Source organism: Ornithorhynchus anatinus, chromosome 1, assembly GCF_004115215.2.
Source record: "Ornithorhynchus anatinus isolate Pmale09 chromosome 1, mOrnAna1.pri.v4, whole genome shotgun sequence".
Classification (NCBI taxonomy): domain Eukaryota; kingdom Metazoa; phylum Chordata; class Mammalia; order Monotremata; family Ornithorhynchidae; genus Ornithorhynchus; species Ornithorhynchus anatinus.
The window spans coordinates 128,778,287-128,805,372 of NC_041728.1; the positions used below are offsets into that span (position 1 = coordinate 128,778,287).

Genomic DNA, 27,086 nt, shown 5'->3' on the forward strand with positions numbered 1-27,086 from the left:
GATTCTACTTCATTCCAGAAATCTGATCTGTTTACTTTCATGGCAACTTCTCAAATGTTTTGACATCCCTTGAAACAAGCTAATGATCTGTACAAGACACATGGTGATTACAAAATGGAGTCTTGCCGAATGACTAGGCGGCTGAACGGTATTTTTCTGATTTGAAACTTGCTCTTTTGTTTACGTGCCATAAGGCTCTCTCTGCAACCTCCAGAATCTCCACAGTGTGGCCTAGTGGATAGAGGACAGGCCTTGGAGTCAGAAGGATCTGGGTTCTACTTCCAGCTCTGTCACTTCTATGTTGTGTGACCTTGGGTAAGTCCCTTCACTTCTCTGTACCTCATCTATCAAATAGGTTTTAAGAGCGTGACCTCCATCTGGGACAGGGACTTTGTCCAACCCAATTTGCTTGTATCCATCCCAGCGCTTACTACTGTGCCTGACACATAGTAAGTGCTCAACAAACACCACAATTATTGTTGTTATTATTAGTGTATCCAACTTGATTAGCTTGTCTACCCCAGTGCTTAGCACAGTATCTGGAACATACTAAGAGCTTAACAAATACCATTTAAAATAAATAGGTAAGTAAAAAACCTCTGTTCCCTGATTTTAGGGAATTTTCAACATTATATGATAATTTGTTTGTTTAATGGCATTTATTTAAGCACTTACTATGTGTCAAACATGGTTCTAAGTGCTGGGGTAGGTACAAATTAATTATGTCAAACACATGGGGCTCACAGTCTAAGTAAGAGGGAGAACAGGTATTAAAACCCCATTTTACAGTTTAGGAAATTGAGGCACAGAGAAGTTAAGTGACTTGCCCAAGGTCACACAGCAAGTCAGTGGCAGATAAGGCATTAGAACCCAGGTCCTTCTGAATCCCAGGCCCGAGCTCTCCACTAGGCCACGCTGCTTCTCATAATAAAAGGATGCTTATTAAGTTCCCCTCATGAACATGAAACTATGGAAAATATGTGGGAACTTAAAAGCAATCCTAATCGTCAAATCTCTTCTGACCACCTATTCTAATCCATATCCATTTACAAGCATTTTGTTTTTATGTGGTGCTTCAATCCTGAACATTCTTTTTTAGCCTTCCTGCACTGCATGGTTTACCCTCTTGTTTCCCAGGACTAAAATAAAATACTTAAAATAAATTTTACCCATGTCTTTTCTTTAAAACTGTCAGCTGTCTTTAATTTAAGTAAACAATTCAGATGGATAATAGAACTGTTACACAGCCTTTAGTTTCACCTTTCTCTTTTCTTTCTTGTTTTTACTTCTTTCCTCACTCTTCTTCCCATTCTTGGGTATCTTTTTTCCACTCTTCCCCTTACCTGAATCAGAACAACTCACTGCCTTTTTCTTACCTCCCATTCCTCCTTTTCTCATTCTATTCTCCAGCTTCGCAAGGTAGACACTTCGGCTTCCTCCGCTCCAGAGAACCTCAGGACTTCTGGAGGCCCCTCAAATCGAAAGCACTGAAAAGTGAACCTGAGGAGGGCAAACTGGACGACTATCATTCATGTCCAAAAAGGGAAGTTTCAGACTGGGAACCCAACTCAAAAGCTAAAGTTGGGCCACCCTGAGGAGAGGTAATGGAGATAATTCACCGGTTTTCAGACTTGGAAAGGGTGGCCTATTTCGGGGCCTGCGGCACCCTCTCCTGGACAAAGGCAACTGCTGATTATAAATGCAATTTACTACCCAGCGCTGGGGCTCAACAGCTGATGGAGGCCAGACAACTTCCACAGGGTGGAATCGGTCTCCAACAGGACGAGACCAAATTCTTTCTTTGCAATGGGAGAGTGGAGGTGGGTAAGGGGAAGGAGTGAGATTCAGAGAACGAGAGGAGTATGTGTGTGCGGTGTACACCTGTGAATGCCTGTGTTTATTGGTGTATAAATGGGCAAATGTAGATCAATATGAAGTACACGGAAGCTCGAATAGTAAACACTGATTAGTTTGAGATGTTACCCAGAGAGGACAACCCTGTACAATCAAAGGAATGTTCTGAAGTAATTTTAGGGGAAAACAACTGATGTTGTTAAGACTCTTTTACTATTGATACTGTCTTTATAATAATAATAATGTTGGCATTTGTTAAGCACTCACTATGTGCAGAGCACTAAGCGCTGGGGTAGATACAGGGTAATCAGGTTGACCCACATGAGGCTCACAGTTAATCCCCATTTTACAGATGAGGTAACTGAGGCACACAGAAGTTAAGTGACTTTCCCACAGTCACACAGCTGACAAGTGGCAGAGCCGGGAGTCAAACCCATGACCTCGGACTCCCAAGCTCGGGCTCTTTCCACTTATGCTACCTACCGTCCTGTAAAGATGGTTGCTGATAAGTCCTATCTTAAATAAGACTGATAACTTGTCTCAGTGAACTTCAGAAGACGCTAGATTGCATCTGTTAATCTGAAACTTTGCCAAACTGGGGTTGTGGGGGAGGCACAGGACAGCTGAGTCCTAAATGTGGCTCACTGTACAATCTTGCTGATTCTTTTATAACCTTGCTGCTTTGTCTCTTCATTCATAAACTAGGGACGTTACTCCTTGTTCCCTTCTCACAAAGACTATACACTTGAAATTTAGGGCAGTAGGATGGAGTCAAAAAACTGAATGAAAAAAGGTATGGCACAACAATTCAGAAAGACCATTGGGTAAAGAAGAGATTGAAGAATCAAATGGCAATAAGGTCTAGCATAGATTTTGCAAGGATTCCGAAGCAGCATGGCCTGGGAGTCAGAGAGCCTGATTTCTAATCCTCGGTCTGCCACTAGCTTGCTGTGTGACCTTGAGAAAGTTATTTAGCTGCTCTGTGCCTCATTACCTCAACTGTAAAATGGGGGCAAAACACCTGTTCTCCCGCCTGGGTGTTAGAGGATCTGGAATCTAATCCCATCTCCGCCACTTAACTTCCCTGTGCCTCAGATCCCTCATCCGCGAAGCAGGGATTCAATTGCTGTTCTTCCTCCTGCTTAGACTGTGAGCCCCAAATGGGATCTGATCATACTGTATCTACCTCGGCACTTAGAACAGTGATTGATACATAGTAAGCACTTAACAAATACCAAAATTATTATTATTATTTCTGCCTCCAGTGCTCCTGACTGCTTCCTAGTTCTATAAGGGCCAAAGTGCCTCTGCCACCTAAGGAGAGGTGTAGGAGAACTGGAGAGAGAAGCAAAGTCCCAAAGACAATGACCAACAAGCCCTGGCATCTAGTACAGAGACTAGGAGGGGGTTGCTGACACTTCATTTGATAGCAAAGGAAAGGTATAAGATTTGACTACAGCTTAAATCCATCTCTGCTCCTGACTCACTCTGCGCTTTCTTGAAATCTTGGAATTTTAGTTGCCCATACCTGGGACATAAAGGTAGCATCCATCAACCTACTTCTTAGGTGAGTCATTGGGATGTTTCTTCCTCTCCCTGTCAAGCAAAGTTGTCTAAAGAAAGATGAAAATTGCCTCACTAGATTAGTGAATTCCTTATTACTAAAATCAAGAACACCCACCAACAGGGATAATGTACTTGCTGATGAAAATGTCACTGTCAAAAACTTGGAGAGTACAACAGTACCACTTAATTGCCAAACCGGAACAATACTCAGGTGGCTCCATTACTGGGCTAAAACAATAAATGCTATATGTACAGAATTTCCTGAAAAGGGCAGACGATGGCCAAATAAAAACACAACATACCAGAGGGAGCCAGGGAAGGAAACAAATCTTTTTTTAAATTTGCGTTAGAGCTGAGCTGACTTTGTTACCTGTGGATTTACTGTTAGAGTTTTTATTCTGCCATTTGATGTAGTGTAACATTAAATACATTTTAATGTTTACATTTTTTTTATTGCACACCAATCTGATGGTTGTATGATGAAGTGAGAGGAGGGCAATTGAAAGCCATATGAGAAATAGAAATAGTATTTCCCGAAGCAATCTGGCATAGTGGAAAGAGCATGTTCCTGGGCATCAGAGGACCTGGGTTCTAATCCCAGCTCTGCCACTTGCCTGCTGTGTGATTTCCAGGTAAATCACTTAACTTCTCTGTGCCTCCATTTCCTCATATGTGAAATGGGGATTCAATACTGGTTCTCCCTCTCCTTTAGACTGTGAGCTCCATGAGGGAGAGAGATTATGTCTGACCTGATTAAAAAAACCACATGAGAAATAGAAATAGTAGTATTTCCCGAAGCAACATGGCATAGTGGAAAGAACATGCTCCTGGGCATCAGAGGACCTGGGTTCTAATCCCAGCTCTGCCACTTGCCTGCTGTGTGATTTCTAGGCAAGTCACTTAACTTCTCTGTGCCTCCATTTCCTCATATGTGAAATAGGGATTCAATACCGGTTCTCCCTGTCCTTTAGACTGTGAGCCCCATGAGGGACAAAGATTGTGTCTGACCTGATTAATTTGCCCCTAACCCACTGTTTAGAACAGTGCTTGACAAGTAGTGACTTAACAAATACCATAATTATTGTAAGTGCCTCGTACACTGTGCAACACCAAGAGGATACTCAATAAATGCTCCTCTGCCTCCTCTTCCTAATGAAGGGTGGCTTAGTGGAAAGAGCAGGGCCTGGGAATCAGAGAACCTGGGTTCTCATCCCGACTTGGCCACTTGCCTCCTGTGGGATCCTGCGTAACTCAGAACTTCTCTGTGCCTCAGCTTCCTCATCTGTAAAATGAGGTTTCATTATCTGCTCTCCACCAGGCCCCTAGACTGTTAGCCCATATGGGTGAGACCTGATTATCCCCTCTCTACCCCAGAGCTTAGAAGAATGTTTGGTACATAGTATGTGCATAATTATAATAGTAATAATAATTGTGGTATTTGTTAAGCGCTTTCTGCCAGACACTGTACTAAGCACTGGGGTGGATACAAGGGTAGGACACAGTTCCTGTCCCACATGAGGCTAATAGCCTTAATCCCAATTTTTCAGATGAGATAAATGAAGCCAAGAGAAGTGACTTGCCCAAGGTCACACAGCAGACAAGTGGCAGAGTCTGAACCAGAACTAGAACCCTCGACCTTCTGACTCGCAGGCCTGTGCTCTATCCATTTCGCCATACTGCTCTTCCTATAATTTTATTAAGATTATGATTATTATTCATGGCACTTATTGAGGGCCTATTGAGCTCTGAAGATATAAGAGAAGCTAAGGAAAGTTCTCTGCCTATGAGAAGCTTATATTTTAATAGAGGAGAAAGGTACAGAAACACTGAATATGCATACGTATATTCACAAGCGCTGAGGGTGGGCACAAATAAGCATGAATGTGTAAGTGTTAGAGAAGCAGCATGGCTCAGTGGAAAGAGCAATGGCTTGAGAGTCAGAGGTCATGGGTTCAAATTCCAGCTTCATCACCAGTCAGCTGTGTGACTGTGGGCAAGTCACTTAACTTCTCTGTGCCTCAGTTCCCTCATCTTTAAAATGGGGATTAAGAGTGTGAGTCCCACGTGGGACATCCTGATTACCCTGTATCTACCCCAGCGCTTAGAACACTGCTCTGCATATAGTAAACGCTTTACAAATACCAACATTATTATTATTATTAAGTGGAAGGTGAAGTGTTGATAAGAATCAGGGTACTGAGAATTAGATGAGGAAAGTAGAGGGGGGATTTTTGGAGGGTTTTGACTGTGGGGATGGCCGAGGTGGAGAGGACTGAGTGGGGAGGGCTGAGGTGGAGATGGCTGAGGTGTGGCAGATGAGCAGGAGAAGGAAGTTCCAGGACCTGGGAATGACATGAGCGAGGGGTTGGAAGAGGAAAAGTCAAAGGGAAGGCCAGGAAGCAGGTTTGAGAGAAGCAAGTTTTGTGAGTAGGGGCTTCAGATGGTGAGGAGAGAGAAGGAGGAAGCTTTTCAAGGAAACACCAAAGTTCTATCAAAACAGTTTGACACTGTCAAGTAGACAGATGAAGCTGCTGCCAGGCAACAATCAGGATGTGGTGGTTCAGTTAAAAAAAACAAAACCACAACCAATATGCCCTCTGCCACTCCCAACTCCAGTTCCCAACTCCAGCCAATGCAACTAGAAAGGAAGTGGGGAACTAGTACCTTCAGTCACATATGCACCCAGAGGTTTCAACTACCCAAGGCACTAAGAAACAGACACACACCATCAGGACACTCAGGAAAGCATGACCAATCCTCTTGGACACGGTTTACCAACCAGATGTGAGTTCCTTGCGCTACAGTGACCTAAAGCATCTACTGAAGAAGAAACAACTGTAGCAGATTATCACCAGAGCCCATGGCAGAACTGTTTTAAATTATATCTCATTATCATCATCATCAATGGCATTTACTGAGCGCTTATTGTCTGAAGAGAAACACTGTGGCCTAGTGGATAGAGTACGGGCCCAGGAGTCAAAAAGACCTGGGTTGTAATCCCAGCTTTGCCACTTGCCTGCTGTGTGTGACTTTGGCCACACCACTTAACTTCTCTATGCCTCAATTACCTCATCTGTAAAATGGGGATTAAGAATCCCCTCCCATCCCCTAACTGTAAGGGTTCCTCAGGGGTCAGTTCTTGGTCCCCTTCTGTTCTCCATCTATGCTCCCTCCCTTGGTGAACTCATTCGCTCCCATGGCTTCAACTATCATCTCTACGCAGATGACACCCAAATCTACATCTCCTCCCCTGTTTTCTCTTCCTCCCTCCAGGCTCTTATCTCCTCCTGCCTTCAGGACGTCTCCACCTGGATGTCTGCCCGCCACCTAAAGCTCAACATGTCCAAGACTGAGCTCCTTATCTTCCCTCCCAAACCCTGTCCTCTCCCAGACCTTCCCATCACTGTTTATGGCACTACCATCCTTCCCATCTCATGAGCCTGCAACCTTGGTGTCATCCTGGACTCTGCTCTCTCTTTCACCCCACACGTCCAATCTGTCACCAAAACCTGCCGGTCTCACCTTCACAACATCGCCAAGATTCACCCTCTCCTCTCCATCCAAACTGCTACCTTGCTGGTACAATCCCGCATAGTATCCCGACAGGATTATTGCGTCAGCCTCCTCTCTGATATTCCATCTTCCTGTCTCTCCCCGTTTCAGTCTATACTTCACTCCGCTGCCCGGATTATCGTTCTACACAAACGCTCTGGGCATGTCACTCCCCTCCTCAAAAACCTCCCGTGGTTGCCTATCAACCTTTGCATGAAACAAAAACTCCTCACTCTTGGCTTCAAAGCTCTCCATCAACAGGCCCCCTTCTACCTCACTTCCCTTCTCTCCTTCTACAGCCCAGCCTGTACACTCTGCTCCTCTGCTGCTAACTTCCTCATTGTGCCTCATTCTCGCCTGTCCCGCCGTCATCCCCTGCCCCACGTCCTACCACTAACCTGGAATGCCCTCCTTTCTCACATCCACCAAACTAACTCTCTTCCCCTCTTCAAAGCCCTACTGAGAACTCACCTCCTCCAGGAGGCCCTCCCAGACTGAGCCCTCCTTTTCCCTCTGCCCTTCCTCCCCTTCCCATTCCCCTGACTCCCTCCCTCTGCTCTAACCCCTTCCCCTCCCCACAGCACTTGTACATATTTGTATGTATTATTTATTACTCTATTTTAGTAATGATGTGTATATATCTATTTATCTATTTTGATGCTAACGATGCCTACTTGTTTTGTTTTGTTGTCTATCTCCCCCTTTTAGACTGTGAGTCCGTTGTTGGGCAGGGATTGTCTCTATCTGTTGCTGAATTGTATATTCCAATCATTTATTACAGTGGTCCGCACACAGTAAGCGCTCAATAAATGTGATTGAATGAATGAATTGTGAGCCCCATGTGAGACAGGGACTGTATCCAACATGATTAGCTTGTATCCATCCCAGCGCTTAGTACGGTGCCTGGCACACAGTAAGTGATCAACAAATACCACAATTATTAATTATCATTATTATGGCAGAGCACTGTACTAAGCACTTGGGAGAGCAGAACCTGAATATTCACATTCTCTATCCAGCTTATTTTAGTCCCTGCTGATCTTTGGTCAGTTTTTAATAGAAAACAAAGCTTTGAATGGCTAGAAAATGTTAAGATGTTTCATAATCTAACTGCTCTAAAATAATAATAATTATTATGGTTTTTGTTAAGTGCTTACTACTTGTCAAGCACTGGGGAGATCCACATTAATCCAGTCAGACACAGAGTCCCTCTCCCACATTGGGCTCACAGCCCAAGTAAGAGGGAGACCGGATACTGTGTCCCCATTTTACAGATGAGGCAATGGAGGCTCAGAGAAAGACATATTGATGCCTGTTTACTTGTACTGATGTCTGTCTCCCCTCTTCTACACTGTGAGCCCATTGTGAGCAGGGATTGTCTCTCTTTATTGCTGTATTGTACTTTCCAAGTGCCTATTACAATGCTCTGTACACAGTAACCATTCACTAAATAGGATTGAATGAATAAATGAATGAATGAATGAATGAATGAAGTGAATTGCCCAAGGTCCCATAGCAGGCAAGTGGGATTAATCATCATAATAATAATAATAATAATAATATTGGTATTTGTTAAGCGCTTACTATGTGCCCAGCACTATTCTAAACGCTGAGGTAGATACAGGGTAATCAGCTTGTCCCATGTGAGGCTCACAGTCTTAATCCCCATTTTACAGATGAGGTAACTAAGGCACCGAGAAGTTAAGTGACTTGCCGAAAGTCACACAGTTGACAGGTAGCGGAGCCAGGATTAGAACCCATGACCCCTGACTTCTAAACCTGTGCTCTTTCCACTGAGCCACGCTGCTTCAAGTCCTCTGATTCCAAGGTCAATGCTCTCTCCACTAGGCCACGATGTTTCCCTGTGGTCTAAACAGGTGAAGAGCACAATCGATCACTCAATCAATCAAGGATATTTACTGACCACTTACTATGTGCAGAGTATTAAGTGCTTGGGAGAATGTAAAAGAATTAGCAGACATGTTCCCTGCCCAAAATAAGCTTACGATCTAAAGGGGGAGACAGAAGACATTATAAATAAATAATTTATAATATATAACTTAGAGATACAAACATAAGTGCTGTGGAGTTGGGGCGAATATCAATATCCAGAGGACATGGCACAGGCAAAACTGATGTGACAGAGACCCTTAGCTTGGAGTCTCATGGTCTTATGGAAGTCCTTATTTGATTTATCAAGACACTCTATGTTACTGACCCTTCAATGGATTGGTTCTCTCTTGTCACTCATTCAACAGTAAGTCTGGACAGCAAGCTTAGACACCATGTAATTAATTTATTTTCCACATCGTTCATTTACATTTAAAGAATGATTCTCCTAGTTTCACCTTAGTGGAGCCCCTTATTTCCAATCCTTGCAAGGATTTGTTGCTACAGAGTGATGACCCAGATTGCACAGTATGGCAAAATTGCTTAATAAAAGTCATAATATCAATGGTATTTACTGAGCGCTTACTATGTATGGAGCACCATAGTAAGCACTTGGGAGAGTACAATACAGCAGAATCAGTGGATACTTTCCCTGTCCATAATGATCTTATAAGCCAAGTTAGTCCAGAAAATGAAAGTAAGGGGTGTAATATTTTTTCGTCCATGCAAATTTAGGGTGAGGTTTGCCTATGGACTTCTATGGTGGCCTCTTGGATTTTTTATAGTGTCAGTGGGCCTGGTAATTTATTTTTTGCATGAAATGTTAAGCCCTGTAACCAAACATCTACAGATTCATAAAGCCTTTACTTGCCATATGAAGATGATAAAATCCTCATGTTCGTACAGATGAATAGGTTTCAAACTGAAAATTTCCACTGAGCCGAGCAGTGCTTTGAAATCTTTGCAAAAGTTTTAAAAAATGAACAGTCTCCTTTCCTTTGCCTAGTCTCCATTCTCTGTTCCCATAAAAATTAACTCCATCAGAAATTCTGTGACTGGAGATGTGATGACGAGTAGTACCCTCCCTAAAAGTATTTTTAGTACACAGAAATAAAAGCAATCCCATATGGGCTTATCTGCAATTTTTAAAAAGGGATTTTTTTCTTCATCACCTAGCAAGCTTAAATTTCTAAAATCCAATCATTTGTGAGTTTTCAATGCCTACATAAAATGCAAAACTGCACTAATCCTCTGAAATGGCTAGGCCGAGGATTTTTTTTTAATTCCCCACACACAGTATATGTGTACAATGTTGTTTATTTTCAAGCTACAACCAACCAGGAAATGTTTCAGTCCTGAAAGGATATTTTTCAGAAAGTTACAAGACAGTGAAAACAGTGGTTTAAAACAGAAACCTTTTTGTACCCTCAGGCATAATATTTTCCAGGATGCCAGCAACAATTAAGGCACAAGGTTACCACCACATGCAGTAATTAGCAACACTACATAATGCAGATGGCTAATGGAGCTGAGATAGTTACCAAAGAAACACAGCTTTAAACTTCTTGAGATGTGGGGTAATATAACTCCCATTCTAATGCTTCATTAAAGAAAATTTTGGCATTAAAGATCCAAAGAAAGTTCCCTTAATACTCAGAGATTGAAACTCTAGAGGTGATAATTACAGCTACTTTGCCACACATTCAACAGCTCTCATCTCTCCTCCATAGATTCTCCTTTGGCTTCTTCTGTCCTACAGCACACAGCTGTCTTTCAAGCCTTAAAAAAAATTACCATTAAGCCTTTAGCCAAAAGAGAAGTACTAAAATCTGAACCGGCCTCTAATAGCATTCAGAGAGGCAATGAAAGCTTCGCTCCTGGGAAAAAGATAAGGAAGGAGTCCTACAAAATAAAACATACCGTGAAGCTGTTATTAACATTTTTGGTGCTGGATTCGGCCACACTAGCATCAGTCAGATCCACCTCATCAAAAATGATAGACTGGAAAGAAAAAAAACAACAAAGTATCAGAAGCAAAGTCCGGCTTGTGAATTTCCCAACCACAAACTGGGCTTGATTCAGTCCTTCACAGAAAAAAAACCCCAATTTACATTAACACCCATCACCCCAGGAATTAAAGCCCCTGTGCTAAAGAATCACTGACGAGGTTATGAATTTTAATTTCTAGAACTACGCTCAATGCCTTACAAGGACTGTTGACCTTTCCCTTTTTCCTCTTCCTTCTTTATTTGGCAGTGAATGATAGTTGAAGATCCTGTATTCCTGGTTCCAAAGATTCAAGTCATATTTCTACATTTTGTCCCCTTCGCTGTTGCTCTTTTTTTAGGACAAGACCCAATTTGTCCTCTGAGGGAGCTAGCTTCGAGAGCCATGACAAGTCGTGGCATTCCTTCAGCAAATAGATGCTCGGCCAAGCCAGACGGCAGTTTCCATGTCAGCAGGCCACTAACAATGCTGAATAAAGGGAATTCATAAGAAGTGTCCATCCATCACTGTGACATTCTGAACAAGGAACTACCCTGTGGCTGTGGCTCAGTGCTTACTTGCAATAGGGATAATACTAATTACGGTAGTTGCTAAGCGCTAACTACGTGACAAGCACTGTTCTAAGAGCTGGGGTAGATAGGAGGTAATCAGGTTGACCCACGTGGGGCTCACAGTCTTAATCCCCATTTTACAGATGAGGTAACTGAGGCACAGAGAAGTGAAATGACTTGCTCAAGGTCACACAGCAGACAGGGGGTGGAACCAGGATTAGAACCCACATCCTCTGACTCCCAAGCCCGTGCTCTTGCAACTAGGCCATGCTGCTAGGTAATGAGGGTGATAATGAGCGTGGTAATGAGAAGGAGCACAATGAGATAATGAGAAGCAGCATGACCTAGCGGATAGAGCATGGGCTTGGAAGTCAGAAAGGCCCAGGTTCTAATCCCAGCTCTGCCACTCTTCTGCTGTGTGACCTTCAGCAAGTTACTTCACTTCTCTGTGCCTCAACTATCTGTAAAAGGGGAATTAAGACTGTGAGCCCCATCAGGGACATGGACTGTGTTCAACCTCATTGCTTCTATCTACCCCAAAGCTTAATATAGTGCCTGGCACTTAATAAGCACTTAACAAATACACAATAATGATAATAATAATAATAGTTGGGTAGACTGACAATTAGGAATTGCACATAGATTCCTACTCGCCCAGCAGGAAGGCAGATGATCCTGAGGAAAAAGGTTTATAAACACCAAATTGTGGCCTGTGAGAACCCCTACAAACTGAAACACCACTGAAAACTTCCTCCTCGGCAGAAGAGAACTTGAACTACAAACTTCCTGTTCACTAACTTCCAGATGTCTTTATGGATGCAAACTCTGTCCCATCACAGTTTTCCTTAAGCTTGCATACAGCACTTTCCAAAACTTTCTTCATAACCTCTAAAATCACCCTTCCTCTCCAACCAAACTGGTTCCACACTGGTGGAAGTATTGTCCTACGGCTATTTGGCTATTGCATCAGCCTCTTTCATGGAGGAGGCCTACCATCCTACCTCCAGTTTCTCCCCTCTGCAGTCCAGACTTCACTCGGCTGTTCATTTTTTCTGAAACGTCATGTCTCCCCATTCCTCTCAGCAAGAAGCTACTTCTGACCATTGGTCTGAAGGCACTCAATCATCTTGCTCTCCTCTAATAATGATGGCACTTGTTAAGCATTGTACTAAACGCTAGCGTCCAAATCTAGTTGGACGCATAGCCTGGCTCCTCTTCCACTACACTCTGGCTCACCCACTTGGCTCTATTCAAGCCAATATATTCACTGGGCCTTGTTCTCATCTCTCTCCCTGTGGACTCTAGCTCACACTCTCTATCCTGCCTGGGGCTCCCTCCTTCTTCACATCCAGCTGATGACCGTTCTAACCTCAGGGTCCTTCTGAAATCAAATATCCTCCACGATGTCTTTTCTCATAAATCTCTCTTCTTCCCAAACCTATCTCCCCCACAACTGCCACTTCAACCCTTCCACATTACCTAAGCACTTGAGGACTCATACCACTCTGAGGCACATACCTATTGCTTCCTCTTACCTAAATTTATTTTAGTGCTTATCTCCCCTGCCACTTTATAAACTGCTTGAGTCACCTAACATGCTTATTAACTCTCTTATACCCTCCCAAGTGTAACCTCCCGGTACTGTGCTCTGGAAAGAGTAAGCACTTAATAATAAATACTATCCAATTGATTTACCTTGGCAGTTTTTGCATAGTATAGCGTGCGTCCACGTAGTTTGAAGTATCTTCTTTTCCAGCGCTGGAATGAACTGGTCTGTTTCATTAGCATCCCCTCTTTTATGATAGTCTGAAATCAGAGAAAACAGGTGCAATTTTTTTTTAACCATCTATTTCTTTAATTCCTCTCCTTAAACACACACAGCTGAAAAGAACAAAAAGCGAATAAGACATATTTAGCTCAGCGAAAATCCGAGTAATTCATGGGCCAAAAATATCTGGCCCGGCCCAGCGCCGGACTGCACGAGCTGGTCTGGGAGGAAAGCGGTCTGGGCCACCGACCCTGGCAGAGTATTCATTCATTCAATTGTATTTGTTGAGTGCTTATGGTGTGCAGAGCACTGTAGTATGTGCTTGGGTGAGTACAAAATAATAAACAGACACATTCCCTGCCCACAACGAGCCTACAGTCTAGAGGGGGAGACCCACATTAATAATAATAATGATGGTGGTATTTGTTTAGTGCTTACTATGTGCCAAGCACTGTTCTAAGCACTGGGGTAGATACAAGGTCATCAAGTTGTCCCATGGGGGTGCTCAAAGGCTTCATCCCCATTTTACAGATGAGGGAACTGAGGCACAGAGAAGTTAAGTGACTTGCCCCAAGTCACACAACTGACAAGTGGCAGAGGCGGGATTAGATCCCACAACCTCTGACTCTCAAGCCCGTGCTCTTTCCACTAAGCCACACTGCTTCTCTTTAAATAAATTATAAACATGTACCTAAGTGCTGTGGGGCTGGAAGAGGGGTTGAGCAAGTCAGGGAGACACAGAAGGGAGTGGGAGAAGAGGAAAGGAGGGCTTAGTCAGGGAAGGCCTCTTGGAGGAGATGGGCCTTCAATAAGGATTTGAAGTGGGGGAGAGTAATTGTCTGTTGGATTTGAGGAGGGAGGGCATTCCAGGCCAGAGGCAGGAGGTGGGCGAGGGGTCCTGGGCGAGATAGGCAAGATGGAGGTACAGTGAGCAGGTTAGCATTAGAAGTACCTACGAGGCATGTGCAACAAAGAGGCGGCTGCTCTTTGGAGGCCCTAAATGGGGAGGCGGAGGGCCGTAAGACTGCCTGCTCTAGCACAAGCCTGGCTGTTTGTCCCTTTTAAACCAGTTAAAGTTAGCCCCCACAGACTGACAGGAGTTTGTCCTGGGTTCTACCGAGTCCTAAAAACATTTCTCATGTTCACTTTCCAGATTTGGACTAGTCATCAAGGACAAAGAGATTTGGTGTGAAGGGATACGTAACCCCACGGCTGTTTCAGTGATAGTCTTATTGCTTGTCTGGGATAATGAATACATATTAAAAAAAAGGTAGGATAAAAATCTAAGCTGTATCCAGGTGACCTTCCCCAGGTATGGTAACCCTCTAGCACCAACAAACCCAACAAATGCGGTTAGATTTTGGTTCTGTTTAACCTAACTGCCCCCTGCCTCCATCCTTTTTTATGGTTTTTATTATGCAGTTACTATGTGCCACTATACTAAATGTGGGGGTAGAAACAAGCTAATCAGATTGGACATGGTCCAGTCCCACATGGGGCTCACAGTCTTTATCCCCACTTTACAGATGAGGTAACTGAGGCACAGAGAAGTGAAGTGACTTGCTCAAGATCACCCAGCAGACAAATGGTGGAATTGGGATTAGAATCCAGGTCCTTCTGACTGCCACACTCATGTTCTATCCCCTTGACCACACTGCTTCTCAACCCTTTGGCCTTATCCACCTAGAAGTACAAAACAGAGGACACAACAGACATCCTAGGTGATTCCAGGGATAATAATAATAATAATAATTATGGTATTTGTTAAGAGCCTACTATGTGCCAAGCACTGTTCTAAGCACTGGGGTAGATACAGGGTAATCAGGTTGACCCAGTGGGGCTCACGCTTTTAATCCCCATTTTACAGATGAGGCAACTGAGGCACAGAGAAGTGCCTTGCCCGAGGTCACACAGCAGATAAGTAGCGGAACCGGGATTAGAACCCACGTCCTCTGACTCTGTGTTCTTCCCACTAAGCCACTAAGACAGATAGAATAGTCCAAGAGGTAAAATGAGAGTTTGCAGGACTGGAGAAAGAAGCAGCTGAGCGCACAAGTGAGGCAAAAAGAGCCTCCAACTTCAGCATTTGGTATTTTTCAGCTATTCTTGGCCCTGTCTCCGTGTTCTCTGGCTGGTTGCCATTTCCCAGGACTGTAGTGCCAAAACTGTCTACGTACATTGCTCTGGGATTCGTTCGATGCTCCAGACCTGGGCTGATACACACACACACACATCCCATACGTTCATTCACATGCGATGCATATTTATGCTATATATACACTGCATATAGCCACAGATATATTTAGACCACATTCACTTCAGTTCATTTCATCCCATAAATCCAGTAATCCCAGTTTAGAGTAAGCATTAAATACAAATAGCTCTCATTAAATACGAAAGGATGGATACTTTAGGGCTGAAGCCCCAACTCCACTCATTTCTTTGCCCATGAGGCTTCTCTATTAGAACAGCAGGTTGGTGCCTTTTTTTTTTGAGCAACACATTCTCCAGAGGAGCTGTGGTGTTCCCTCCCTGACTGCTGCACAAGGAACTGTTCTCTAATCTTGGATTGCAAGAAATGATTAAAAAAACCCAAAACACAACAACCAACAAACAATTCAAAGCCTCCAGGGGGACTGGTACAGATCTCGTGAATGAAAAGTATCTACCAAGACACAACCTGGCTCTCATTATGGAAACACAAATACGCTACAGCCATGTACGTTTTAAAAAACAAAAACACACAAACCAAAAAAATCCCACCGGAAATGCTCATGTTGGAAAGAGACTTATTGTCCAGAAGCTGGATGCAATTGTAAGTAAGCACTCCATTCAAGGACTGTTTTGGGGGCTGTAAATGATGCGTGGTTTAATCATTTAATCATATTTACTCTGCATTGCTAGAAACTTCAAAGAAGCTGTTTTCAAAAATGCCCAGGTGCCAGCAGTTACAAGGAATGTGCTGTGGGAAAGAGAAAACCAACGTGACCAACGTGGGATGGGATCCCATTTCACAAGGACACACCCGAATGAGGGTGCTTGGTTTCCGACTCCACGCTTGGAGATTCCCCACACTGAATAAAAAGAAATGACTCTTCATCATCATCATCAGTGGTATTTATTAAGTGCTTACCATGTGTAGAGCTCTATACTAAAGCCCTTGGGAGAGTATAATACAACAGAGTTGGCAGATCCATTCCCTACCTACTAGGCGCTTACAGTCTAGAGGGGGGAGACGGACATCTTCATGCCCAGGCATCTCGTCAGAGAACCGGGGTTTTAATCCCAGCTCTGCCACTTATCTACTGTGTGACCTTGGGCAAGTCATTTATCTGATCTGTCCCTCAGTTTCTTTATCTATAAAATGGGGATTCATATTGAGTGTCCCTTGTGGGATATGGGCTGCATCCAACCTGATTATCTTGTTGCCACCTCAGTGCTTAGTTCAGTGTTTGGCACACAGTAAGAAGGGGGAGGAGGAGGAAGGAGGAGAAGGAGAAGAATAGATTTAGGTTATGTCCACAATGCCGGTTTCTTGGATGTTAAAATATCTTCTGGAATAAGAGGTTCCCTCTAGACTATAAGCCCCTTGTGTCAGAGATTGTGTGTCTACCAATTCCACTGTACTGTGTTCTCCCAAGTGCTTAGTACAGCGCTCTGCACAGGGTAAGCACTCAAACAACACCAGTGATGGACTGAATGATAATACTATCGGCTCCCTTAACCTCAAAAGGCTGAAAACCTGAACATATGCTGACTTGGTCAGAGTACCATCCAAACCTCACTCACCTGCTGGGAGAAGTGCGGCATGAAAAACTTCAGCGTTAGGGACGTGGAGAAGCAGTGCTATTTATGGCTGCAGCAAAATTCTTAGAGGTAGAGACCAGAGGAGTCTAACGTCCTCACGCATCTCGTGGGCTGAGACACTTTTCCTTACTTGCCCCTTCTGCTCCCACCCCTATTTTGGAAGGAGGCACCCACCCACTTTCCAAAGTAATAAAGAGCCACGAGGATAAACGAGGACAGGAATTTTCAATGTGGACATTCATTCATTCAATCGTATTTACTGAGCGCTTACTGTGTGCACAGCACTGTACTAAGCTCTTGGAAAGGAGAAGTCGGACAGAAGATGGGCAATCTGGAGATGCCAAATCCGAATAGAAACTTGTTGCCTTTCGAATGCCGTTTGCAATGTGGATGGAGATGGTCATAAACGGGCTAAGGTTCTCCCCCAAACGGACAGGAAATTCTGATTTCAAACTCCAATCTCTCCCTGTAGAAACCCGAACAGGATCTAGAGCCACAAACCAAACAGCCGAGCTGACAAGTACCCGGTGTGGGGGAGATTGCAAATCCCGCATCAGACTTCTCGGCCACACTGCAACACCGCCGCCGCCACCGCCACCAGCAGCTGCAGCAGCGACATCTTCAAGTCCGAAGGTCCCTATGCCCCCCAGAAAACTGCAAATCCACCCGAGCCGATTTCGGGTCCAGAGAGTGGCCCCCATTCGATCCCTCTCCCCTTCCCTCCGGGGCCACTTCTGGATATGTTGTTCCCTCTCCTTCCAGTCAGGTTTCTCCTTACCTCTGCAGGGCTCACTCACCTCTGCAGGGGGAGCATACTCTTCCATCTCCATTTAAAGCAAAATTCTTAAAAAAGCAAAACCAAAAAATAGCACAGTAGGTTACATCACACCTCCGGGAAGGAAAAAACAGTTATGGCATTCGCCATTCGCTGATCTTTGTCTCGCAGCTATGTGTATCAGACATAAGAAGGGCAGCAAAATTTAAAAAACAACCACCACCCACACTAGTCCTTTCTGGGTCTCAATTGGTCTCTGTCTCTCTCTCTCTCTTGCTTTCTCTCTCTCTAACACACATATTACACAGCTTTCGGCGAGCGGATGAGAGCCTCCGGTCTAAGGCTGCCCATCACGGCACGAGAGCTGCTTTTCTATTTATAGACCAAGACACAGCTCAGAAAAGACTCTGGTGGGTTTTCAGCGGAAAGGGCTGGGGATAAGATAAAGAGTAATACTTCTTTGAAGCTTTCTCAGAAACTGCTTTTTCTTCTCTCTCTGACCACTGCTCCTTTAACACACCAAGCCAGTGATTCTCAGTTTACTGAAGGAGGACCTCAGTCTGTTTCTGAACAAGCAACGGTTAAAAACAATGAACGGGGTGAGCTAGGGCTGCTTTCAAAAATAAATAAATAAATCCACGGCTTTATTTCAATTTGGCTGCCTGGGAATTTCATTTACCAAAAGTAAACACTCTTTGCTTGTGAGAGGCTAAGGAGCACACCACACTAAGCAGAGAACCAGATGCCTGAAGATTCAAATTCTAAGGCTGGCTCGATTCTCGACTCTCTGGTTGTCAGTTTCTTCTACCTTCCCTGGAAAGGCCACCCAACTAACTGTCTCACGGGGTCGGAGGAAAGATTCATTTCTGGACAAATTACCAAAATCAAAGAGTAAAAATATGACAAGGAGTGGCTATAAATGATTTTATAACCCAGAGTCCTATAATGGACATACCCCCCCACCAAAAAAAAACCCAACCCTAAACCCCAACAGGGTCAAAACCTTTTTAAAGAAATTCTAAACAGAATCCACTTGAAACATCAACCTCTCCGAATATGAGAGGATCAAAGCAGAGACTGGTAACACTAATCTAGGAAATCTGTGAAGCTTGCTGGAAAACGGAGTACCACTGAAGATACACTGGAATAGGCGAGCCACTTTGAAACGACCACTCTAATTCCCCATCATAACCTAGAGTAGGTTGGTGAACTAAGATCCGGGCAAAGTAGGATATAATCAGGTATAGGAAAGATGTGTTGCCACAAACACTCATCTGAATGAACTCAAATGAAATCCCAGGCTTAGATCCCAGGCTGAGGTGGTGAATGCTAATGATAAGCTCACAGTCTTAATCCCCATTTTACAGATGAGATAACTGAGGCACAGAGAAGTTAAGCGGCTTGCCCAAGGTCACACAAATGGGTAAGCAGCGGAGCAGGATTAGAACCCACATCCTTTGACTCCCAAGCTCATGCTCTTTACATCAAGCCACGCTGCTTCTAGGTTCCTTTAATTTCAGCTCAACGGCAAAGAAACTCCATTAAGTGACTCTTCTTCAGCTGCTGAATGACAGGGGGCTCACAGCCAATCCGTAAAGAGAAAAAGGATGGAAAAGGCTCTGCACCTTATTTAGTCAAATAGGCGGGCAAACTGTTGGGACCCCCTCCCTTTCACTCTACTTTTTCTTTCCCGTAAGAACAGCGCTATTTATGCCCTGACTAATAGAGTTTGTTCTCTTTGACAGGGCCAAGCAGGATCACATACAGAAACTGAGAGCTGGTTTAACCCTTTTTAGCATTAACTGTTGGGAAAAGAGAATTGAACTCCCAACCATCACTGCTATGAAGCTGATGACTCTTCTCAGCCCATGACTGGGGAGAACAGAAACTTCAAAACTGCATATATACACCTATCGATGATGATAATAATAATGGTAACAATAGTAAAAATAATAATGGTGGTATTTAAGTACTTACTAAGTAGCAAGTGCTGGGGTAGATAAGAGAAAACCAGATTGGGCACAGTCCCTGTCACACATGGGGTTCACAGTTTAAGGGAAAGGGAGGAAGAACAGGCATTTTATTCCCATTTTTCAGATGAGGAAACTGGGGCACAGAATTCAGCAACTTCCCCAAGATCACAGAGCAGCCAAATGGAAGAACCAAGATTAGAACCCAAGTCCCCTGATTCCCAGGTCTGTTTTTTTCACTAGTCCACGCTGCTTCAATATAATAATAATAATAATAATAATGTTGGTATTTGTTAAGCGCTTACTATGTGCCGAGCACCGTTCTAAGCGCTGGGGTAGACACAGGGGAATCAGGTTGTCCCACGTGGGGCTCACAGTCTTCATCCCCATTTTACAGATGAGGGAACTGAGGCACAGAGAAGTTAAGTGACTTGCCCACAGTCACACAGCCGACAAGTGGCAGAGCTGGGATTCGAACTCATGAGCCCTGACTCCAAAGCCCATGCTCTTTCCACTTAGCCACGCTGCGTATGCCCAACACCCTAAGTTGTATAAACTCCTGAGCCACTTTATCACCAGCACCTTCAGTGCTTCATTCACTCACACATCTATTCATTTATCTTAATTACTCTACTTGTATTTCTATAATTGCCTCCCCTGATGGAGTGTAAGTCTCTTCATTCATTCATTCAATAATACTTATTGAATAATAATAATAATATTGAATAATTATTGAATAATACTTATTGAATAATACTTATTGAGCGCTTAGGTGCAGAGTACTGTATTAGGCGCTTGGGAAAGTACAATACAACAATAAAAACACACATTCCCTGCTCACAACGAGTTTACAGTCTATGGAGGGGAGACAGACATCAATTCAAATAACAGTGAACACGTCGCTCATTTGTTTTTTGCTTCCCAAGTGTTTAGTACAGTGCCTAGCACCAAGAAGGCATCCAATACTACTCCTACTACATATGAAATTTCGGCCAATATTCTAACCTAGGCAACTGGGGCTCTGACTTCCTACCCTAATTTAAGGGCACTTAAGCACTGGTCGACACTTGAGCCAGGAGGGGACGTGCCCAAAAGGCAATGGCAAACTGCCCATACTTCAAAGGAAGTACCCACACAGGGTTAAGAGGCTCCCTGGAGGACTTTTCAGTGTTGATAGCTTTGAGGCCCTGGAAAGCATAGTTACCAGTTGAATTCTGCAGGGGTTTGATCAGATTTTTCCCCAGCAGTGTTACAGGGCTTATTATTACAAGTAAAAGATGGGTCTGCATTTGAATGTCAAGAAAACAAAGATTATGACAACTGGAAGTTTTAACATATTTATAGCAGTTGGAGAGAAGATTGAAATAGTTGACAATTTTTCTCTCCTGGGATCGATAATCAATAATAAAGGAACGAGTAGTCACGAAGTACACCGAAGATTGTTAGGAAGATCTGCTATGAAGAGCCTGGAAAAAAAATTGTGAAACGTGCTGTTGTAACAAGTGCCGCAAAAATGAAAACTGTCAATTCTGTGGTGCTTCCGATGACAATGTACGGATCCAAAAGCTGGGCAGTGAAAGAACAGGATAGAAAGAGCATCGATTCTTTTGAAATATGACGTTGTTACAGGTTTTTACGAATACCATGGACTGCCCAAAAAACAAACAGGTTTTGGGGCAAATTAAGTCAATGTGGTCTTTTAGTTTAGATTAGCATATTTTGGACACATCATCAGGAGGACTGATTCTCTGGAGAAGACACTAATACTAGGAAAAATGTGGAAGAGGCAGACCAGCAGTTAGATGGATAGAAACCATAACAACGATAGCGGAAGGACCATTAGCAAGGTTATGGATTATGGCAGAAGATAAGACGTTCTGGAGAAACTATATCCATAGAGTCGCTATGAATCGGCAACAACTCGATGGTATTTGATAATAATAATAATAGTATTGCCGTGTTCAATAGGAGATAAATTACTTAGGGCTTCAGAGCTACCAAACTACCAGACCCCCAACCTCCCCTACTTTTCTTATGGTATTTGTTGAGTGGTTACGATGTGCCAGGCTCAGTACTAAGTACTGGGGTAGATACAAGGTAATCAAGTTGGACACAGTCCCACATGGGGCTTCCAGTCTTGATCCCCATTTTACAGATGAGGTAACTGAGGCCCAGAGAAGTCACGCAACTTGCCCGAGCTCACGCAGCAGACAACTGGCGGAGCCGGGATCAGAACCCAGGTCCTTCTGACTTCCAGGCCCGTGTTCTCTCCACTAGGCCACGCTGCAAAGTTCCCACATTCAAAACATAAGTAAAGCTCCCAGCCCATCCACTGCACACCCCTACGGAGGTGTGGGCTTGGTTGCTGGGGTGGTGGGCGCGTTTCTGGGAGTTGGGGCCCTGCTCACCATTCCCTGATCAGCCCAGTCCTGATGGTGCAAGAAGCGTGGTTCAAAACCCTGCCATCTAACTAGTTTCCCTTTCATTTTACGTTTTTCCCGTCCATTTTTTGCTCCCTCACCACGGTCACACACTCAGACCCACCCACATACTCAGGCTCCTGTTTGTGATAGATGGTTCTGGACACCCTGGAACTAGGGAATAGAGGGACTTTGAGAAGCAGATTTCACATCCGTAAAATGTGAACCCCATGAAGGACGGGGACTCTGTCCAACCTGGTTATCTTGTATCTAACCCAGCACTCAGTACAATGCCTGACATACAGTAAGAATTTAACAAATACCATCATTATTATTGTTATCATTATTATTACTGCTGTTTCTGAACCGAGAGGGGAGAATACAGGCTTGAGTTTAAACTTGGTTATTTTTCTACGTCTGTCTTCCAGCTAGTTAGTAAGCTTCCTGTGGTCAGGGACTTCAGACTACATTTTTTAATGTTGCCAGTGCTATGCCCAAAGAAAGCACTCCGCAAATCCTAAAATAATGCCTTCTATCAATTTACATAATTTGGTCAGAGAGTGGTCATTCTTCCCAGGCCAACTTTAAGCCCTTCGAGAGCCCGGCCTAAAATGGGAAGTGCTATTATTCTTAGATTTACACTGGAACGTTAATGAAACTGATTTCCAGATGGCAGGTTAGGATCAGATATGAACCTTGATGAGGGTGCTGCAGTTCCTCTTTAAGAGGCATGGCAAAACCAAATATAACATCCTATCTTGGTGCAATTAGTCTCTTGGGTGGGTAAATGTGGGATTTACCACATTTACAAACACGCACAAAAAAGCGGTTAAAGAGCGCCACGCTGAATGAAGAGAATAGGCTCGGAATAACGGAGCAGACTAATTAAAGCATCCACCAGTGCGGCAGAAGGTCAAAAGGCCAGGGGTTAACAAGCTAATCCAACAGCAACATCCTTCCATGCACTACCAGGCACGCCCTCCCAACCACGCTCCGGGCAGCCCTGTGGGGTGGGGGGGGGGGGGGGCCCCCTCGCTGATCGGAAAACAACCCTAGAAAGGAAGGGCAGGAATACCATGAGAGGAATAATAGGGATTGGAGAGCCAAAACGTAGCAAGGGAAGCTTTTCTATTTCAGTCTCTTGGAACCACAAACCTGCCGGCCTTCAGCTAAAATGTGCGACGCTAATGCAGGTGTCTACTACCTCACCATCTAAGTTTAAAATGCACAGCAGCATAAGGGCCACTACATGTATTTCCCATTTTTTTCCCCATTGTTGTTGGCTTCTTTGTCTTCTTAATGGGAGAAAAAACTAAAAGCATAAAATCACCATCATCAATTGTATTTACGAGTGCTTCCTGTGTGCAGAGCACTGTCCTAAGTGCTTGGGAGAGTACAATACGACGCACTCCCTGCCCACAACGAGCTTACAGTCCAGGCGGCAGAGATGAGCTTATGATTGCAGAAAGTGTATAATCCCGTAGAAACTTAAGTAGTCAAAGAAGTCGTGAAAAACTAAGCAGATTTCTCTAAGTTGCTGAAAAATTAAAAAGAAGTATTTCTGTCATCTGTAAAATGAGGACTCAATACCTGTTCTCCCTCCTGTGAGCCCCACGTGGGCCTGGGACTGTGCCCAACCTGATTTTCTGGCATCTACCCCTGAGGTTAGTAGAGGGTTAAACACTTAAATACCACAATTCTTCTTTATTTTTTTAAATTCACACTCACAGTCTTACAGGCTCAAGAATAATCTATCCTACAATGGGAAACAAAAGAAGGGGTCAAGCCAAAATGTACTTATCAGCAAACTATTTTCCTTGAATTTTCCCTGATATCTCTATCCCAGTGAGCCTGTCCTTCCTCTGTAACCTCCACTCCAACTACTAGGCTGTGAGGCCCCTGTGGACCAGTGACAAAGTTTGCCCCAGTATTCTTTCACCTTCCCAGCACACAACTTTTCACAAATTTAAGCCCTTTCTTTACAAAGACAATTATAATTAAAATTTTAAACTGACAGTCATCGCTCTCAGGTAAAAGACCTATCGATACTGTAATCTACATGGGCCAGAAGCAGCGTGGCTTAGTGAGAAGCAGCATGGCTTAGTAGAAAGAGCCCGAGCTTCGGAGTCAGAGGACCTGAGTTCTAATCTTGGCTCTGCCACTTATCTGCTGTGTGACTTTGGGCAAGTCACTCAGCTTCTCTGTGCCTCAGTTACCTCAACTGTAAAATGGGGTTTAGGACTGTGAGCCTCAGGTGGGACAACCTGATTACTTTGTCTCTACCCTAGTGCTTAAAACAGTGCTTGGCATATATTAAGGGCTTAACAAATACCATAATTATTATTTTAATCCAAAACACCACCATTAAATTTGTCTTTAGTAAAAACCCTCCACCTTCTAGATTACCTAAATTTGCTCGCCAAGAAATTTGAAACCAAGTGGAGAGATAAGTGCTCCTGAGTCCCAACACCAGGACCAATTCAATTATTAGACATTAACAAGCACTTTCTGAGAGCACCACACTGTTCTAAATACTTGGCAGATTACAACAGAAGCCAGACATATTCCCTGTTCTCAAAGAGTTTACAGCATGATGGGGGAGGTAAGCAGACAAAAATTACTTACAAATAGTGGGGGCAAGTTATAACAGTAACACAAATGTTTCAGGGTGAAACAGTAATGGAATATATGAATGAATATGCATTTTTACATAGATGCTGGGGATAGGATTACAGTGATGAAGTCGCAAGGATATATACAAATTTGGGAAACTCAATTTTGTTGCGTTTTTTAAAAAAATCTCTACACAGACTGAAGGACCAGAGAGTTGTGGTGGGACACATCCTGTTTAACACTGCTGCTTTTAAAACTCCATTTCTCTTAATAACTCCACCCCACGCCTCTTCTTTTTTTCTAAGCATATACTAGTTACAGTCACCTACAGCACCTCCATCACCTCCTCCACTCTTTTGAGGGACTCTGACACCTTTCTTTGTCTACGTGGCTATTCCAGTACTGGTCAGCCCCCTTTTGCCCCCTCGTTTTCACTTTTCAACTCTGACCTTCTGTCCCACCTCATCCACACTCCAATTTACTCACACACTACATCTCATCATGACTGTACCATTTCCAATCTCACCAACTCCCCCATTAGAGTATAAGCTCCTCATGGGCAGGGAATGTTGCCATGACATGTTTTGTACTTCTCAAGCATTTAGGACAGTGCCTTGCTCCCACGGTCACTTGAATAATAATAATAATGATAATAATTATGGTATTTGTTTAGCACTTATGTGCCAGGCACTGTACTAAGCGCTGGAGTGGATACAAGCAAATTAGATTGGACACAGTCCCTGTCCCTCATGAGGCTTACAGGAATCCCCATTTAACGGATGAGGTAACTGAGGTCCAGAGAAGTGAAGTGACTTGCCCAAGGTCACACAGCGGGCAAGTGGTGGAGCAGGGATTAGAACCCATGACATTCTGACTCCCAGGCCCGTGCTCTATCCAGTACATCATGCTGCTTCCCTACCATTCTTCCTCCAGCCATCTAGCATGCCTCTCCAACTGTAGACACCACCCAAGGCTCGGTCTGGGCTCCCCTCAATTATTCTCAATTTAGACTCACTCCCTCGGAAAGATCATCCACCCACTCCCACTGCTTCCCGAATCTGTCTTTCCAGTCCTGACCACTCTCCTTCTCTGCAATCCTGCACCTTCTCCTGCCTTCGGGACACTCCCCATGGATGTCCTGACAGCCCTTCCAACTCAGCATCCAAAACTGAACTCCTCATCTTCCCTCTCATATCTTCTCCACTTAATAATAATGGTAATGATAATAACTGTGCTATTTGTTAGATGTTTACTTACATGCCAAGCACTGCATTTGTTAAGCTCTGGGGAAGATAACGAAAATTAGGTCGGACACACAGTCCCTGCCCCACATGTGGCTTCACAGTTTAAATAGGAGGGACCACACGTATTGAATCCCCATTTTACAGATGAGGGTGCCGAGTCACAGAGAAATGAAGTGACTTGCTCATGGTCACCCAGCAGGCAAATGGCAAAGCCTGGATTATAACCCAGGTCCTTGGATTCTCAGGACTGTGTTCTTCCCACTAGGGCTATGCTGTCCTACCGGAGAAGCAGCGTGGCTCAGTGGAAAGAGTCCGGGCTTGGGAGTCAGAGGTCATGGGTTCGAATCCCAGCTCTGCACTTGTCAGCTGTGTGACTGTGGGCAAGTCACTTAACTTCTCTATGCCTCAGTTCCCTCATCTGTAAAATGGGGATTAACTGTGAGCCTCACGTGGGACAACCTGATTATCCTGTATCTACCCCAGTGCTTAGAACAGTGCTCTGCACAGAGTAAGTGCTGAAAAATACCAACATTAATATTATTATTACCTTCCCTCCTCTTCTCACAAGTGTGAAACCACATCATCTATTCTTTCAACCCTCGTATGCAGCTGTGGCACCAAAGCTTGTTGGTTCTTTGACCTCAGCTTTTCCAGAATCTTCCCATTCCTCCATCCAAACTGCCTCTATGCCTCCATCCAAAACAACCCAACTCGACTCCCGCATCAGCTTTCCCGCTGTCCTCTCCGCCTCCAGTCCTTCCCAGCATCTTCTGCTTGGATCTGAGCAGAGGTGGCCCCTCCACAGGGCAACGGGGCCGTTTTGCTCTACAACTCCTTGAGCTAGGCTCCCGGGCGTGCTCAGCCCAGGTCTCTGAAATCATTTCAGTGTTTCCACTCAGGGCTGAAAAAGTCAAAATGGTGGCTTTCTGGCCACCAACTCTTTGAAGTCTTTCCCCTCCCATTCCTCAACCCAGTCCCCTAAACTCCATGACTACTTTTCAGCCACAAGCTCCAGAGGAAAAGTTGGAACCTCTGGATATGAGCCTAGTGAGAAACAGGGACTGTAACC

The 27,086-nt window shown here is 44.1% G+C and overlaps 1 protein-coding gene across 4 annotated transcripts in view; it reads right to left on the reverse strand.

Moving 5' to 3' along the window:
- DGKD (diacylglycerol kinase delta) overlaps nt 1-27,086 on the reverse strand; it is a 140,039-nt gene that overhangs the window by 80,102 nt on the left and 32,851 nt on the right. For all 4 annotated transcript variants that reach the window (XM_039912852.1, XM_029065293.2, XM_039912853.1 and 1 more), the window contains exons 2-3: nt 13,116-13,226; nt 10,783-10,863 (exon numbers count right to left, since the gene is read on the reverse strand). In XM_039912852.1, coding sequence (XP_039768786.1) covers nt 10,783-10,863; nt 13,116-13,226 — 192 coding nt within the window. The remainder of the gene's footprint in view (nt 1-10,782; nt 10,864-13,115; nt 13,227-27,086) is intronic.